The sequence below is a fragment of the Salvelinus fontinalis genome, chromosome 21 (genome assembly GCF_029448725.1).
Source record: "Salvelinus fontinalis isolate EN_2023a chromosome 21, ASM2944872v1, whole genome shotgun sequence".
Classification (NCBI taxonomy): domain Eukaryota; kingdom Metazoa; phylum Chordata; class Actinopteri; order Salmoniformes; family Salmonidae; genus Salvelinus; species Salvelinus fontinalis.
The window spans coordinates 46,823,192-46,840,486 of NC_074685.1; the positions used below are offsets into that span (position 1 = coordinate 46,823,192).

General features: G+C 43.9%; 2 protein-coding genes across 3 annotated transcripts; both read right to left on the minus strand.

Moving 5' to 3' along the window:
- Positions 1 to 586: 586 nt before the first annotated feature.
- nfil3 (nuclear factor, interleukin 3 regulated) lies at positions 587 to 6,252 on the minus strand. 2 transcript variants are annotated; one of them, XM_055875535.1, is made up of 2 exons: positions 6,068 to 6,252; positions 587 to 2,397 (listed from the first exon to the last, which is right to left on the minus strand). In XM_055875535.1, the coding sequence occupies exon 2, from the start codon at positions 2,240 to 2,242 to the stop codon at positions 857 to 859; it is 1,386 nt and encodes a 461-aa protein (XP_055731510.1). In that variant the 5' UTR covers positions 2,243 to 2,397; positions 6,068 to 6,252; the 3' UTR covers positions 587 to 856. The 2 variants fall into 2 exon arrangements, with proteins under 2 accessions (XP_055731510.1, XP_055731511.1); XM_055875536.1 differs by lacking the exon at positions 6,068 to 6,252 and adding an exon at positions 5,615 to 6,039.
- Positions 6,253 to 14,787: 8,535 nt separating this feature from the next.
- LOC129819035 (bromodomain-containing protein DDB_G0280777-like) lies at positions 14,788 to 16,513 on the minus strand. Its single transcript, XM_055875538.1, has 2 exons — positions 15,453 to 16,513; positions 14,788 to 15,380 (listed from the first exon to the last, which is right to left on the minus strand). Exons 1-2 carry the CDS (start codon positions 16,200 to 16,202, stop codon positions 15,249 to 15,251), a joined length of 882 nt encoding a protein of 293 aa, XP_055731513.1. The 5' UTR covers positions 16,203 to 16,513; the 3' UTR covers positions 14,788 to 15,248.
- Positions 16,514 to 17,295: the final 782 nt, after the last annotated feature.

The following is a 17,295-nucleotide window of genomic DNA, read 5'->3' on the forward strand; positions in this document are numbered from 1 at the left end:
GTTGTATAGTTAGTTGTATGTCAGGCAGCTGATTTTCAGGGTTAAAAAGAGTATTATTTTGCCTAGGGGTGCTCATGGGACAAAAGGGGTCCCTTTAAATGGACAGAAATATGGTCCAGAAATGACCTCATTGGACAGAAAGAGGCACACCTCCCCACACTTATCAGCAAAAAGCATATAGGCTATTGTTGGCCAAATACTTTGTGTGGTTTCATGGTATACTGTAAGAAATTGATAATTATCATAAATGTATATGACTTGAACCATTCAGCAAAGACGCTATCCAAAATTGTATGTAAACAATTAGCAATTTAACTCACATAGTGTTTCTTTAACTTGTCTGGGTTGGGGCGGGAACACAAAAGTGGGCATCCCTTCATGTACATGCCTCACCTGTAGTTTTTCCCCTGCTAAACTCTTCAGAGATTGTAATGGATATGAACAGTTTCTGATGAGTGTATTGCATTAATCCTACCAGTGTCAGGGACAATGATTTATTTACCCCCTTGTCGTGAACTGTTTGTTGAAATACTTAACAGATCAACTGAAAATAATACTGCTAAAATACACACACACACGCACAAGGTTCAGTGCTTACACATATTTATTGTCAACAAAAAGTCACCATTTACAACAAAACTTTTCAAAAGTTGACGTAAAATGTGCATGTACAGTAGTAGCCTCAGCCTGACATTTGGCTTTGGGTTACAGGTGGAGTTATGAAGAAGATAAGCCGAACTGCAATAGCAAGTGCACAACACACTATTCATTTTAAATGTACTGCATTTATACACCATATCAACCGCACAGTGCAATAGTAAATACAGTGGAAAACAAGGCATTGTGCAAACAGAACTCATTTTGAGTAACATCCTTTCGATAATGACTCATGATCAGCAGTGCTTTTGGTTGATTCTATCACGGACCCTTGCCTCGATGTTATCAGTCTTTTCAGAGACAAAACTTCTGCAGACAGGTCAGCTATGCCTCGTTTTAAGTACAAGTTCTCAGAGTCTGAGTGGGCGTAGGAGCCGTCTTCAAGGTCCAGAGTGAGTTTTTTGGAGACAGGGACCGGGGACAGCCTGTTCTGGTAGCCATTTTGTGGCTTCTCTGAGCTGTCTTTGTGCCAGTGCTCTGGCTGGTGGGTCCAATCCCGGATGTTGGTCACTTGGAGTGACAAGGGGCTGAGGGACGACTGCATGTAGTCTGCCACGGCACCCTGGCCCCTCTGGTAGCCTTCTCTGGCCGACATGTCGACGGGAGAGGAGGACTTTCCAGAAGAGTCGTAGTCAGGGTCGATGGCCTCCACTTTGATTGGAATGGCCCTGTTCTTGAGCCGCAGTTTGTGGGGCAGAGCCGACGAACAAGCATCTGGCACTTTGAGGCGGGATACGATGACGCTCTTCGGGTCGGCGGCATGTGGCATGGGGCCTTTGGGGACCTGCTGCTCATCCTCGCCATCCGAGGACTTACTCACGGCACCGTCGTCCGAGGTCCTCGGGGAGTTGCTGATCGACCTGGTGAGCGGCAGAAACGGGGAGGGTTGGGAGTAAACCCCGGGGAAAGGGCTGGCAATGTAGTTCCTGTACAGTTCGTATGGACTGCTCCTCTCACGCACGTAGCTTCCGTGCTCAGCTGGCTCTTGCTTGATGATCTCGGGGGTCCTGCACATGCTACCCTTGGTCGCTGCAGAGATTTCGGCCATGTCAGACTGCGTGCTGTGAGGGGAGTGCTTGATGACCGATATGCAGCTGCTGCCCAGGTGAGGGGACTCCAGGTCCCTGATGCAAGAGCCTCGGGCTTCGCCCGGCGAGACAAAGTCGTGGTAGAGGGCGGCCGTTGACACAGAGATCTTCTGCACCTCCTGCGTGTAGGCCGCAGAGCTGACCAGGCCGAATTTGAGTTTCAGGGCCAGCAGCTCTCCTTTGAGGGAAGCGTTCTCCTCGCCCAGGGCCAGCAGCTTGTTCTCCAGCACCATGTCGTTGAGGCGCCGCTTCTCCCGCGAACGCTTGGCCGCCTCGTTGTTCTTGCGCCGCCTCTCCCAGTAAAGATTGTCTTTCTTCTCGTCCGGAATGAACTCCCGTTTCCTGCGGCAGGAGGTGCCTTTGGCCTTGAAGGGCATGGCGGAGAGCTTGTGGTCCATCAGATCCCTGTCGGCCTCTTGACGGGGCACAGCCAGAAACAGGGCATCCTCTCCGCTGTAGGAGCCATTTGACAGTGGCTCGCTTTTGATGGTCTGCATATTTCTACGATTGGGATATTTGTGTTCAAGAAACTCATGGGTCCTTAGTCCTTTTGACTGGACATCTCGTTATCTTAAACCAAAAGGTACCAATGACATTTGTGTCCAACAATGGTAGTTCCAACAGGGGAATAGTCCTTTAGAATTCACCAGAGCTGTTGAGAAAAGAAAAAAGGGGAAGTTTTAGATATCAAAGTTTAAGATCAGATGGTTTTTCACATTTGTCTTTGGCTTCCATTTCATGTGCTTAGTCACAGTGTACATCACTATCACATTAATCTTTCGGCTGAGTAAACATAGATGTTGCTTAGTACTCATAGTGTACTGTAAGAAACAAATTCTTGAAGATTATATTCACGCTCACCTTTTCTACATACTGCTTAATAAAGGGAAAGTATTGTGTTTGAAGTTTTTGATGGGTATTTTTTGTGCAGAACATACCATAAATACCATATATACCCGAAAAGGAGTAGCCAGGCTAGTTAAGCAAGCCAGGCACCATAATATGGTTTTGTCTTCAAACGTATCAGTGGATGAACTTGAAAAACTGTATCTGGAGTTAGTGATGCCATAATAATCTTATAACGTTTAGTATAACTAACTCTCAAAGTAGCTGAAATCCTCAGCGGTTTTGAGATGTGAAATATCCTCCACATCATTATTAAAACTCATTTTGTAATCTAGACTTTGGACATCTTGTATTATTACACCATAAAGTAAAGCGACTTTTACAGCAGAGGAAAATTAATGTCTTGAGCTCAGTTGAGCTTCGTAACAAATGACGGAATGTCTGCATAGTAAGCTTATGTAATGGCTTTAACATTCCCCTCCTGCTTAACAGTAGATTTACACCAGTCCATGTCCAATTAAATACACTGTTTAGGTATAGGTATGTATTATTCTTTATTATAAACTGGGTGGTTCGAACCCTGAATGCTGATTGGCTGACAACTGTGGTATATCAGATACCGTATACCATGGGTATGACAAAAACATTTATTTTTACTGTTCTAATTATGTTGGCAACCAGTTTATAATAGCAATAAGGCACCTCAGGGGCTTGTGGTATATGGCCAATATTGCTGTATGCAGGCACATGCGTAAGAAAGGCTTTTAGCTGTGATATATTGGCCATATACCACACCCCCTCGGGCCTTATTGCTTAATTCTGTATTGTTTACTGACAGGGTGCCTGTGAGCAGGTTACACCACTGAGGTTGGCCCCTGGCCACACATCTTACAACTCTGAGCCTGCTGGCCATCTATGAACGTTTGAACATCTGGAAGAACAATCTTGCCTTAATGGCCATCTACTCTTATAATCTCCACCCGGCACAGCCAGAAGAGGACTGGCCATCCCTCAGAGCCTGGTTCCTCTCTAGGTTTCTTCCTAGGTTCTTGCCTTTCTAGAGAGTTTTTCTTTAGCCAGTGTGCTTCTACATCTGCATTTCTTGGTGTTTGGGGTTTTAGGCTGGGTTTCTGTATAGCACTTTGTGACATCTGCTGATGTAAAAAGGGCTTTATAAATACATTTGATTGATTGATGTTACTCATCCTGAGAGGGGACATAAACTGTTAAACTTTGCAACCTCTTCAGATCACAATATCAAGAGGGAGATGCTTGCTGAACCAGGTTTCCATTTCCCTATTATAATAGACCAATCAGATGCCCTATCTTCATTCTTCACTAGAGAAAATGTATTACAGTGGATTCAAGGTTGTATTAACTATTACCATTAGTTGGGTCCCATTCTCTCTCTCCCTCTCAAATTCTAATTCAAATTGGCTTATTGGCATGGGAAACATGTTTACATTGCCAAAGCAAGTCTTTATTGATCTCTTTCTCTTCCTCTCTCTTTCTCCCTCTAAAAGTACAGTGTAGGAATTAGGTAAAAACATTGTCATAAATACATTAGACTGTCCATCTGTATCTACAGACAAAGTAGATGCTTGTAACAAGTACAACCTTTCCAGGACGAATGGAGGACAAGACTACTCTGACATTTTAGGGTGACAACTGCGAAATCCATTGATCGGAGAGTGGCGAAAATTATGCGATTTTTGAGCGCGCACGACCCCATTCAGGCTCTACAAATGATGTCATCGCCAGAGGTCTTTAAGCACTAAGTCATGCACACTGAAACAATCCCCGTTTCAAAACAGTCTAGGAGGAAAAGCTATCTGCTATTTCCTTGCGGCAAGTCAGTTGAACAGCAAGATCTATTAGTGCCGTAAACCCACTACCCTAAACATAGATGTTTAGCTCCAGTCGTAAAAGAGCTGCGAGACCGCCTGACAATGACCTTCAATGGTCAAGCTCGGTGGTGCGTTCAAATCGAATGAGATAAACAGCTCGGAGCCAGAGGCGTGGTCCTTTAGTAACCACCGCCTAGGTTTATAGTCAGATTAAGCAGCAATGGAAGAAGAAAAAAAAAACTACGCAGCTATACTGTAGTTACATTGTGTTCCTATATTAGAGCCTACACCGTGCTCCCATAACTCCCCAAAACAAGGAACAAAGGAATGCGTCCAGTCATAATCATCACACGTGGTCGGACAGAAACAACAAAATAAAAACAAAATCAGTGAACAATGACGTCAGACTCACACAATCGACACAATGCAACTAAAGGGCCGAAACACGTGCGAATGAGTCTGCGATGTTTTTCTACACATTTATAATGGAGCTGTTTTTTGGAATGAACTTGAGTCAATATCGCGGCAATAATGTAGGCAACAACGGTATAATAACGTGTTATACTACGGTAGATTACAATGTCGCCAAACGCGCACCAAATGGAACAATACACTCTGCAAATATTGATTCCCCGCTCTTTTTTTGATACCATGCTCGGATTTGTGAGTCATTTTAGCCTATGGGCAACAACTCCAGACAGTCTATAGGTGTAGCGTGCAAAGTTCCTCAATCGTTAAACAGCGACGGAATGTTCTGATTGTCAGTTGAACGGACCGAAAGAATGAGGTGCTCGTTCACTGTCATGTCCCATTGCCCCTGATTACTTCATTGTGTCAGGATTATAAAATAAGCGCGATCAACTCCATCTCTCCCCAGCAAATTCTGTGGCTGAGGAGGTTATGCAATGTTAGCCTATACAGAACTGGTAATTGGTTTAAAAAAAATGATCTAACACTACGAAAAAATACATGTCTACTTGAAATAGATTATCCAAGCCTATTTCCTCAATGGAAAGCATATACAAATATGTAGTACCATGCATGTTTTGCTTGCTGTATTGGTATGTAGGCTAATGCCCATTTTAAACTGCAACGGTGTGAGGTAAAGCAGTGCTTGGATAAGCCACCAACACAGGCATATTAAGCTATTATATATATAAATATATATTGTTTTACTTATTTCCATCCGCAGAGAGACAGCAGCAAATCCACCCACATCGAATTCCAGGTCACTGTGCCATGTTCCGTCTGCGCGTAATGTTTACTGGTAGTTATCGAGCCTATAATGATACTAAATATCAAACTAAACCGCACGCTCGCTACTGTAGCAACATGTGAAGTCTCCAGCCGTTACAGCTAACAAAGCAGGCGAACCTCATACGTAACATCATACGTGATACCACAGCTATCCAACTAGCTAATTGCACAGTAATACACTTGTTATGAGTTAATGTAATACGTTTAAAAAAAATAACAGGTAAACTTTTTAAATTAATGAATATGGTGCAATACAATAGCTAGAGATTTTGTCTATAGAGACAAAATAGTTAGGGCGGCCAACTAGACTGCGTAAACATAATTTCTACCAGTATGGCTGGCTTTACAACGCTTAACTAAAATAAAAATTACCTTTTCAAGCATCAGGTTGATAAAAAAAAGTATTGTTTTCCGGTGTATACCGTGTAAAAGAGTATAGGCTGAGTTTCTGATATACAAAAACAAATAGTTTTGCCGGAGGTAAAATCCAGTAAATTTGGAGTAGCGTTCCTTGTCTGCTTCGCTTTTCCTTTCGGAGTGACACTAGTATTCTGCCAGCAGCACAAACAGTGACGTATGCTAATGAAGAATTCTTCAAAATAAAAGCCCGCATTTCAAAACATTGCAATGTGGTTAACTAATTCATTTAAGATATTAGATTTTAATCAATGGACATTTTTATTGTGATTAGAAGCGAATGAAATAAGGACTTTATGCAAACAATTACACATATACTTCTAAAAACATTTTTTAAGACAACTATATCAAAAAAATACAATGTTCAGATAATGTTCACAATATTGGGCTTTCCACTCCACCCATTCGGTTGGTCCCAATGCAATACACTGTAGGGCCTATACATTACATATTGGCTTATAGAGAAAAAACGATTCTATGTGCCTCTGGTTAAAGTGTGGTTGGGTATACTCAATAGGCTCTGTAGAATCTATAGATGGTGTTTTGGGGGTATTGAGGTCTATATACCCAGTAACAGTTTATACTCCAACCATTCCATTCACTGTAATGCCTATAAATGACATATTGGCTTATAAAGAAAAAAATGAGGTACTAAAAAAAATATATATAACACTTTAGCCAAAGGCACATAACTATTTTTCTCTATAAGCCAATATGTAATTTATAGGCTCTATGGTGTATTGCATTGGGACCAATGGAATGGGTGGAGTAGAAAGTGATGCTGGGTGTTTAGACCACAGTCCCCCAAGAAACAAAACCCATATATAGATTCTACAGACCCTACTGAGTATTCCCAACCCTACTTAGAAATACAAAAAAAAATCTGCAATCGTGCTTCCAGCATAATATCCTGTTGCCAGGAGAACAGTAATCGAAGTGACCGCTGCCTCGTGAATTTGTGTTAGTAGGTCAGTGGAGAAGTGTATTGGCGGCGTGCTGTGAGTGACAGCCCACACAGCCAATTGAAACCCAGCTTTTTGTGTTTTGAGCCAATGATTCTTTATTCCAGTAGACATATCAAATCTGATGCTCGTGAAGTCGCAAATCTTTTTCGGGGAACACAGTAACATGAGATATTCATATCAATGTAAGAATCTAAAACATTGTGAATTTTGATTGATGGCAATTTTTTATATTTTAATTAGATGGAAACATTTCAAGTACAAATATGATTCTAGAAAAAAACACATTAATGTTAAAGATTTTTGCATTAAAGTAACCAAAGTCAACTCTTTAGTGAGCTAACATACACCACCGCATATAGTACATTTATAACAATGAAGTGACCCTGCAAAACAAGTGTCCTCTATTGACTAAAATAGATTAAAAAAATAGATATGATGCCATATTTGATGCCATATTTAGAGGCCATTTAAATAATTTTGGTTATAATATATATATATATATATATATTTTTATGACCATAACTTAGGCCAAGTTAATATGAATCGAATTGTGCAGTTTAGTTTCTAGGCTACTCAAGAAAAATGACTTGGAGTAATGGAACATGAGCATATAACCGTGGCTATTTATTTTACACCTGCCCTCAACAATTACTAGACTAACTGATTGACACAAGTAAAATACTTTTTCCAATTTGCTAAATTATGCGATGAAGGATGAAAAACGAATTAGTATGAGCAGTACTAATGTGTAGGTAGGGCTTACAGACTCATGCTCTTTATAAACAAAGTGCGACATCACCTGGCGGTAAAGTCCATATTCATGATTTTGCAACCTTAACAATTTTTGTTACTGTAATTTACTGTTCAACGTATGTTTGAATAATAAACGAACTAGGCATGCAATAGGACCATTGTCGTTTAGGGGATTTTAATCATAACATACCGTTAATTTACATTTTATAATAGGCTTCAATCGTTTTAAGCCTAAACCGATTTTGGAAGGGCAACACAACAGCATAATATCAACAACAACAACATTTTAAAAAGGTTCTAACAGTCAATGGGGATTCAATCCAAAAATCTGTGTGATTTTGACAAAATGATTTGCTTTAGGTTTTTCACCTCGGCACATAGCGACGCCAACTGATGCCTTAAATGTCCGTTCTCAATCATTTCACCTGAGACGATTGTAGCAGGTGAACTTGTCATTATTTCTGGCGTCGTTGCTTGTTTTGACACTAACTGTTTACTGCAAGAGCTGGCAAAATATTGCGGCAACTTGTCTTTTTCAGGTTGAATGTTAGACCTACTTGAATTAGGCTTACTTTCTTTTGCGCAATCCCATTGTATCAATTCTTGCTCATCCATATGGCGCATAGGCCTAGTCCCATTGTAGATGCACAGTTGACCACTGTTCTTTATTTCATTGTCGTTATCTGTAGAAGCTCTGTTAAACTGATTCGTTTGTTGCTTTAGAGGTTTGTTAGCTTTGAACCTTAATTTGTGAGGTAAAAGGTACATTGTCCCACCGTCAGATGTTTCGGTGGTTGTTCTGTCATGGTCTTGTGCGCCCCTTTCATTTCTTTCCGAAGAGCACGGCTCTATACCGTGACTCTGACCGTCAGTTGACATTCCTTTATTTGCGCGGTCGAGATCCACAGGTGTGATTCCATTTGCAAAATCTTCAATGTTGGCATCTCGCGCATGGTGCGCACGTGCATTGGAGTATTGAGCGCTTGTCCGAATCACTGAGTATGATATGTCGACATTTGGAGAGGTGCTATATCTGGATGGTGATTCAAATATATGAGAAGGATAATGTCCAACATTGCATGCAACACCAACATTTCTGTAGCAATGATAGTCATTCAAAATTGGCACAGGTGGATAAGAATCGGGTACTCCAGCTCCAGAGAAACATTCCTTGTCCGGAGAATGGAGAGATTGGTGAGAAACATCTGAACAGTTAAGATGGGTTCTTCGACAGGTGCCAACATTGGGGAAATCTGGGTTATGGATAAATCCAGGAACATCAGTAAATATATTGTCCGACACATCTTTTGAAACGTTAAACTTTGTGCCAAATGACACATCGGGTGGCAGCATCCAAGGAGCCGCACGAGGGACTCTAGTTGAGGACGGATGAAAACAATGTGTTGAGAAGTGTTGTTCATCAGCGGGTTTATCGCGACCACCGTCCACTCCAACGGCGCGATATTGGACGGCTGAAAGGGTCGCTCTTAGTTTTTCGTTCTCTCTGAGAAGTTCATTTGCTCGCCCCTCTAACAGAATCCCTTCCATTCTCCGACGCTGCCTTGACATTTTCGCTGCCTCGTTGTTTCTTTTCCTTTTGAACCAATAATTGCCATCTTTTTGCTCCTCAGGTATGAACTCTCTCTTTCTGCGCACTCGTAGTCTCCCTTTAGCACTAAAGGTCGAATTTAATCCCAAAACGGAGTTTGCGTAAAGACGCACAGGGCTGCTGGTGTTGTCACCAGACTCCTGAGAAGGAGAGGTCAACATGGTGGTCGTGGACATGACTTTTGGATAAAGCGATGTATCTTGGCTAGTCTGCATCCCACCTACACTTATCCATTGTTTTGCCATAAATTATGTGCGTAAATCCAACCTTTTTTCTGTGCACGGGCAACGTCCATTCTGTAGGCCACAACTTCGAGGTCCATCTATGTGCATGCCTTTTACGTGAATTCAGAGGGAAATTCGAGGATGCTGTCATTGTCAGTTGGATCAGTGAGGCACGCCTACACTTTGCAAAACCACAAGGATAAATCGAGTGAAGCTGTGTCTGTTATGTTTTTACGCGCCAGCCCAGCATCGGGCAGCTCGTGCACTTTTGTTAATCACAATGCAGCATTTTACAGCGCTTTACGTTTTGATCTGAACCAAGGTCACCCCCCCCCCATTTAAAAAACTTAGAAATGGGATGTCAGCACGGGAGAGACATCAAAACCACTCAACTTGTATGTTCACTGCAAAGATTAGGATTATTTCAAATATTCTTACTTTAATACTATTTTATGTTCATTGTAATGCATTTATATATTTTGGCTTTTGATGGTAAAGGTTATGTAAAAGGAACCTTCTCCCCTTTTTGTTGTTTTCTCTGAAAAAAGTATCAGCAGAGGATATTTTATCAACAAAATATTTTACATTACATCGCTCTTCTTCAGGGGATGAAGTGGATATATATAACAAACACAATATATATATATATAGATATACAGTACACTCCGTAATTATTAGCACAGTGAAGCATTTTTTCTTCTTTTGGCTCTATACTCTAGAAATTTGTATTTGAAATCAAACAATGACAACGAGTGTAAAGAGCAGAATGTCAACTTTAATTTGAGGGTATTTTCGTCCATATCGAGTGAACCGTTTGATGTAGTCATTTCGTGCTATGCATATGGGACCAAATACCTAACATTTTACTACTTTAATAGACATATAAGTGAATTTGTACCAATACTTTTGGTCCCCTAAAATGGGAGGACAATGTGCAAAAAGTGGTGTAATTTCTAAACGGTTCAGCCGATATTGTAGTGAATACTCAGGGAGAAAAAGGTATAGATTCTCGCGCAGAGCGCGGCAGGTGTTTTTTCCTCCTTCCCAGAAGGCAGGAATCAAGGTCACGGGTAGGCAAACAAGCAGGTGAATCAAAAAAAAATAGGACTGAAGGCTATAACTGGTTCTCACAAACGAGCCAGGAACATGCCTAGTAAAGTCAAAACGAACAATACCTCACAAAGACACAAACACAATGAACTGAACTAATAAGCAGCTGATGAGACCAGGTGAGTAACTAACACAGGTGAAATCAATGAACAAAAATGAAATACAGGGGCTACGTTCAAGAACACAAAGAAACAGAACACATGGTTGACTAAGAATATAAATACAGAACCTTACAGATATGGATGAAAATACCCTCAAATTAAAGTTGACAGTCTGCAATTTAACCTCGTAGTCATTGTTTGGTTTCAAATCCAAACTGTTGAAGCCTTTGCCTTGATGACAGCTTTGCACACTTTTGGCATTCTCTCAACCAGCTTTATGAGGTAGTCACCTGGAGTGCATTTCAATTAACAGGTGTGCCTTGTTAAAAGTTCATTTGTGTAATTTCTTTCCTTAATGCATTTGAGCCAATCAGTTGTGTTGTGACAAGGTAGGGTTTGGTATACAGAAGATAGCCCTATTTGGTAAACGACCAAGTCCATATTATGGCAAGAACTGTGATGTGATGAGGTTGCACTCAGGAGCAGAGAAGAGACCAGAGGAGGAATCAGTGGTTTAGGATAAACGTAAATACACTGCTCAAAAAAATAAAGGGAACACTTAAACAACACAATGTAACTCCAAGTCAATCACACTTCTGTGAAATCAAACTGTCCACTTAGGAAGCAACACTGATTGACAATAAATTTCACATGCTGTTGTGCAAATGGAATAGACAAAAGGTGGAAATTATAGGCAATTAGTAAGACACCCCCAAAAAAGGAATGGTTCTACAGGTGGTGACCACACACCACTTCTCAGTTCCTATGCTTCCTGGCTGATGTTTTGGTCACTTTTGAATGCTGGCGGTGCTTTCACTCTAGTGGTAACATGAGACGGAGTCTACAACCCACACAAGTGGCTCAGGTAGTGCAGTTCATCCAGGATGGCACATCAATGCGAGCTGTGGCAAAAAGGTTTGCTGTGTCTGTCAGCGTAGTGTCCAGAGCATGGAGGCGCTACCAGGAGACAGGCCAGTACATCAGGAGACGTGGAGGAGGCTGTAGGAGGGCAACAACCCAGCAGCAGGACCGCTACCTCCGCCTTTGTGCAAGGAGGTGCACTGCCAGAGCCCTGCAAAATGACCTCCAGCAGGCCACAAATGTGCATGTGTCTGCTCAAACGGTCAGAAACAGACTCCATGAGGGTGGTATGAGGGCCCAACGTCCACAGGTGGGGTTTGTGCTTACAGCCCAACACCGTGCAGGACGTTTGGGATTTGCCAGAGAACACTAAGATTGGCAAATTCGCCACTGGTGCCCTGTGCTCTTCACAGATGAAAGCAGGTTCACACTGAGCACGTGACAGACGTGACAGAGTCTGGAGACGCCGTGGAGAACGTTCTGCTGCCTGCAACATCCTCCAGCATGACCGGTTTGGCGGTGGGTCTGTCATGGTGTGGGTGGCATTTCTTTGTGGGGCCGCACAGCCCTCCATGTGCTCGCCAGAGGTAGCCTGACTGCCATTAGGTACCGAGATGAGATCCTCAGACCCCTTGTGAGACCATATGCTGACACATGCACATTTGTGGCCTGCTGGAGGTCATTTTGCAGGGCTCTGGCAGTGCACCTCCTTGCACAAAGGCGGAGGTAGCGGTCCTGCTGCTGGGTTGTTGCCCTCCTACGGCCTCCTCCACGTCTCCTGATGTACTGGCCTGTCTCCTGGTAGCGCCTCCATGCTCTGGACACTACGCTGACAGACACAACAAACCTTTTTGCCACAGCTCGCATTGATGTGCCATCCTGGATGAACTGCACTCCCTGAGCCACTTGTGTGGGTTGTAGACTCCGTCTCATGCTACCACTAGAGTGAAAGCACCGCCAGCATTCAAAAGTGACCAAAACATCAGCCAGGAAGCATAGGAACTGAGAAGTGGTGTGTGGTCACCACCTGCAGAACCATTCCTTTTTTGGGGGTGTCTTACTAATTGCCTATAATTTCCACCTTTTGTCTATTCCATTTGCACAACAGCATGTGAAATTTATTGTCAATCAGTGTTCCTTCCTAAGTGGACAGTTTGATTTCACAGAAGTGTGATTGACTTGGAGTTACATAGTGTTATTTAAGTGTTCCCTTTATTTTTTTAGCAGTGTACTTTCCTGAGAAACGGTAACAGGAGGATCACAGTAACACTGTGAAAACAACAAACACTAGGTTTTGAAAACTCACTCAGGAGACAAACACACACAGCAAACTAATCAAGCTTCTGCAAAAGGAAACAGAAAACACACCTCTCTTAACAGGGAAATCATAATGAGTTATAGAACACACCTGAGTGTCATTAATGTCTCTAGCACGGTTTCTGCCGCCTCCTGGTGACAGGTGGAACCATGACAAGAACAGCTAAAATAAGCACAGAGAAACGACAGTCCATCATTACTTTAAGACATGAAGGCCAGTCAATCTGGAAAATTTCAAGAACCATCAAGCACTATGAAGAAACTGCCTCATGAGGACGCAACAGGAAAGGAAGACCCAGAGTTACGCTATGCGTTTCAGCACTTCACGGCCCCGTTCTGTGAGCTTGTGTGGCCTAGCACTTAGCGGCCGAGCCGCTGTTGCTCCTAGACGTTTCCACTTCAAAACAACAGCACTTACAGTTGACCGGGGCAGCTCTAGCAGGGCAGAAATTTGACAACTGACTTGTTGGAAAGGTGGCATCCTATGACAGTGCCAGGTTGAGCTCTTCAGTAAGGCCATTCTACTGCCAATGTGTCTCTACGGAGATTGCATGGCTGTGTGCTGTGTGCTCAATTTTATACACCTGTCAGCAATGTGTGTGGCTGAAATAGCCGAATCCACTAATTTGAAGGGGTGTCCACATACTTTTGTATATATAGTGTACCTGCCTCTATGGTTAAAATGCCATTTGTGCAAATATTGCAATGTATGCCACTGGTTTTCAGGACTCCAAACAATATGATTCTGAAGTCGTATAACCCCCTCACTGGTGCTGTGAAGAAACATTGAAAACTTTGAAAAGACAGAGCACAAGCACATAAAACTGCAGTGAAGGATACATTACAATTCGCCATTTGTTGGGTTGTAGTGCTTGCCGATAATAGTGAGGATGTTTTTGTAGACCAGGGTATTATATTTGTTGAAGGATCCATAGTAACCACTAGTCCCCAAAGTAATCCAGAGTAACCACTAGCCCCCAAAGTAATCCATAGTAACCACCAGCCCCCAAAGTAATCCATAGTAATCACTAGCCCCCAAAGTAATCCATAGTAACCACTAGTCCCCAAAGTAATCCATAGTAACCACTAGCCCCCAAAGTAATCCATAGTAACCACTAGCCCCCAAAGTAATCAATAGTAACCACTAGCCCTCAAAGTAATCCATAGTAACCACTAGCCCCCAAAGTAATCCATAGTAACCACTAGTCCCCAAAGTAATCCATAGTAACCACTAGCCCCCAAAGTAATCCATAGTAACCACTAGTCCCCAAAGTAATCCATAGTAACCACTAGCCCTCAAAGTAATCCATAGTAACCACTAGCCCCCAAAGTAATCCATAGTAACCACTAGCCCCCAAAGTAATCCATAGTAACCACTAGCCCCCAAAGTAATCAATAGTAACAACTAGCCCTCAAAGTAATCCATAGTAACCACTAGCCCCCAAAGTAATCCATAGTAACCACTAGCCCTGAAAATAACAGAGAATGCCACCTTCCATTCTGTAAGAGGAAACATACACACACACACACACACACACACACACACACACACACACACACACACACACACACACACACACACAAAATCAGACTCGAAATCAAACGATACCTACCAGAGGCCTGATCCACCCAAAAAAGTGATTTTGTTGTTGATTAATGTGGCAGTTCCAGTTATGTACGTGTATCTCAAGATAGTATTGTAAACTAAGACCAGTCTACCTGTGTCTCACCTGTGTTCTCTATCTTCAGCTCCTCCACCTCAGGCTCCTGGAGTTCCACCTGGTTCTCAGTGTGGTTGGAGCAGACATCCAGAGTCCTCAGTGTGGTTGGAGCAGACATCAAGAGGTTCTCAGTGTGGTTGGAGCAGACATCAAGAGTCCTCGGTGTGGTTGGAGCAGACATCAAGAGGTTCTCAGTGTGGTTAGAGCAGACATCAAGTGGTTCTCAGTGTGGTTGGAGCAGACATCAAGAGGTTCTCAGTGTGGTTGGAGCAGACATCAAGGGTCCTCAGTGTGGTTGGAGCAGACATCAAGAGTCCTCAGTGTGGTTGGAGCAGACATCAAGAGGTTCTCAGTGTGGTTGGAGCAGACATCAAGAGGTTCTCAGTGTGGTTGGAGCAGACATCAAGAGGTTCTCAGTGTGGTTGGAGCAGACATCAAGAGGTTCTCAGTGTGGTTGGAGCAGACATCAAGAGTCTTAAGCTCCAGGGCTTGGGCTGGAACCAGTGAGTATAACCATTGATTGATTGGAGTAACAAATTACAAAATATTGGTAGGTTATCCAATTCCCCCCAAAATTGCCAAAATATCTTGTTTTCTGTGTCATCTCCTGCATTCCCTTCAGCTCTTCCACCTGCATCCCATTCAGCTCTTCCACCTGCATTCTCTTCAGCTCTTCCACCTGCATTCCCTTCAGCTCTTCCACCCGCATTCCCTTCAGCTCTTCCACCTGCATCCCATTCAGCTCTTCCACCTGCATTCCCTTCAGCTCTTCCACTTGCATCCCATTCAGCTCTTCCACCTGCATTCCCTTCAGCTCTTCCACCTGCATTCTCTTCAGCTCTTCCACCTGCATTCCATTCAGCTCTTCCACCTGCATTCTCTTCAGCTCTTCCAACTGCATTCTCTTCAGCTCTTCCAACTGCATTCCCTTCAGCTCTTCCAACTGCATTCCCTTCAGCTCTTCCAACTGCATTCCCTTCAGCTCTTCCACCTGCATTCCCTTCAGCTCTTCCACCTGCATTCCCTTCAGCTCTTCCACCTGCATCCCATTCAGCTCTTCCACCTGCATCCCATTCAGCTCTTCCACCTGCATTTCCTTCAGCTCTTCCACCTGCATTCTCTTCAGCTCTTCCACCTGCATTCCCTTCAGCTCTTCCACCTGCATTCCCTTCAGCTCTTCCACCTGCATTCTCTTCAGCTCTTCCACCTGCATTCCATTCAGCTCTTCCACCTGCATTCCATTCAGCTCTTCCACCTGCATTCTCTTCAGCTCTTCCACCTGCATTCTCTTCAGCTCTTCCAACTGCATTCCCTTCAGCTCTTCCAACTGCATTCCCTTCAGCTCTTCCAACTGCATTCCATTCAGCTCTTCCAACTGCATTCCATTCAGCTCTTCCAACTGCATTCCCTTCAGCTCTTCCACCTGCATTCCTTTCAGCTCTTCCACCTGGCTCACATTGGGTGTAAGTCTGGCCGGTGTTTCTGAAATGTAATGACAGTAAGGGCTCTATTCAATCTGCACCCTTAAAGCGTTACAGATTGCCAGATATTAATGTAAAAATAATTTCAGATTGCGACATTTGCAGCGTTTACCGTGAATGCAGTCTCTGCTAAGGCGGGAACATCGCCTTTACATTTCAATATGCTGTAACGCTGAACTTCAGCTTCACGTCGGGATGGGGTGAATGGAATGGGATGTTGGGGGTGATATTGGGCAAGTTGATGATGGGATGGGGAATTGGGAGTGTTATTGTGCTGGGGGGAATGGGATGGGGGCCTGGGGGTAATGGGATGGGGAGCTGGGTGTAATGGGATGGGGAGCTGGGGGTAATGGGATGGAGAGCTGGGGGTAATGGGATGGAGAGCTGGGGGTAATGGGATGGGGAGCTGGGGGTAATGGGATGGGGAGCTGGGGGTAATGGGATGGGGAGCTGGGGTTAATGGGATGGGGAGCTAGGGGTAATGGGATGGGGAGCTGGGGGTAATGGGATGGGGAGCTAGGGGTAATGGGATGGGGAGCTGGGGGTAATGGGATGGGGAGCTGGGGGTAATGGGATGGGGAGCTAGGGGTAATGGGATGGGGAGCTAGGGGTAATGGGATGGGGAGCTGGGGGTAATGGGATGGGGAGCTGGGGGTAATGGGATGGGGAGCTAGGGGTAATGGGATGGGGAGCTGGGGGTAATGGGATGGGGAGCTGGGGGTAATGGGATGGGGAGCTGGGGGTAATGGGATGGGGAGCTAGGGGTAATGGGATGGGGAGCTAGGGGTAATGGGATGGGGAGCTGGGGGTAATGGGATGGGAGCTAGGGGTAATGGGATGGGGAGCTGGGGGTAATGGGATGGGGAGCTGGGGGTAATGGGATGGGGAGCTGGGGGTAATGGGATGGGGAGCTGGGGGTAATGGGATGGGGAGCTGGGGGTAATGGGATGGGGAGCTAGGGGTTTTGGAATGGGGAGCTGGGGGTAATGGGATGGGGAGCTGGGGGTAATGGGATGGGGAGCTGGGGGTAATCGGATGGGG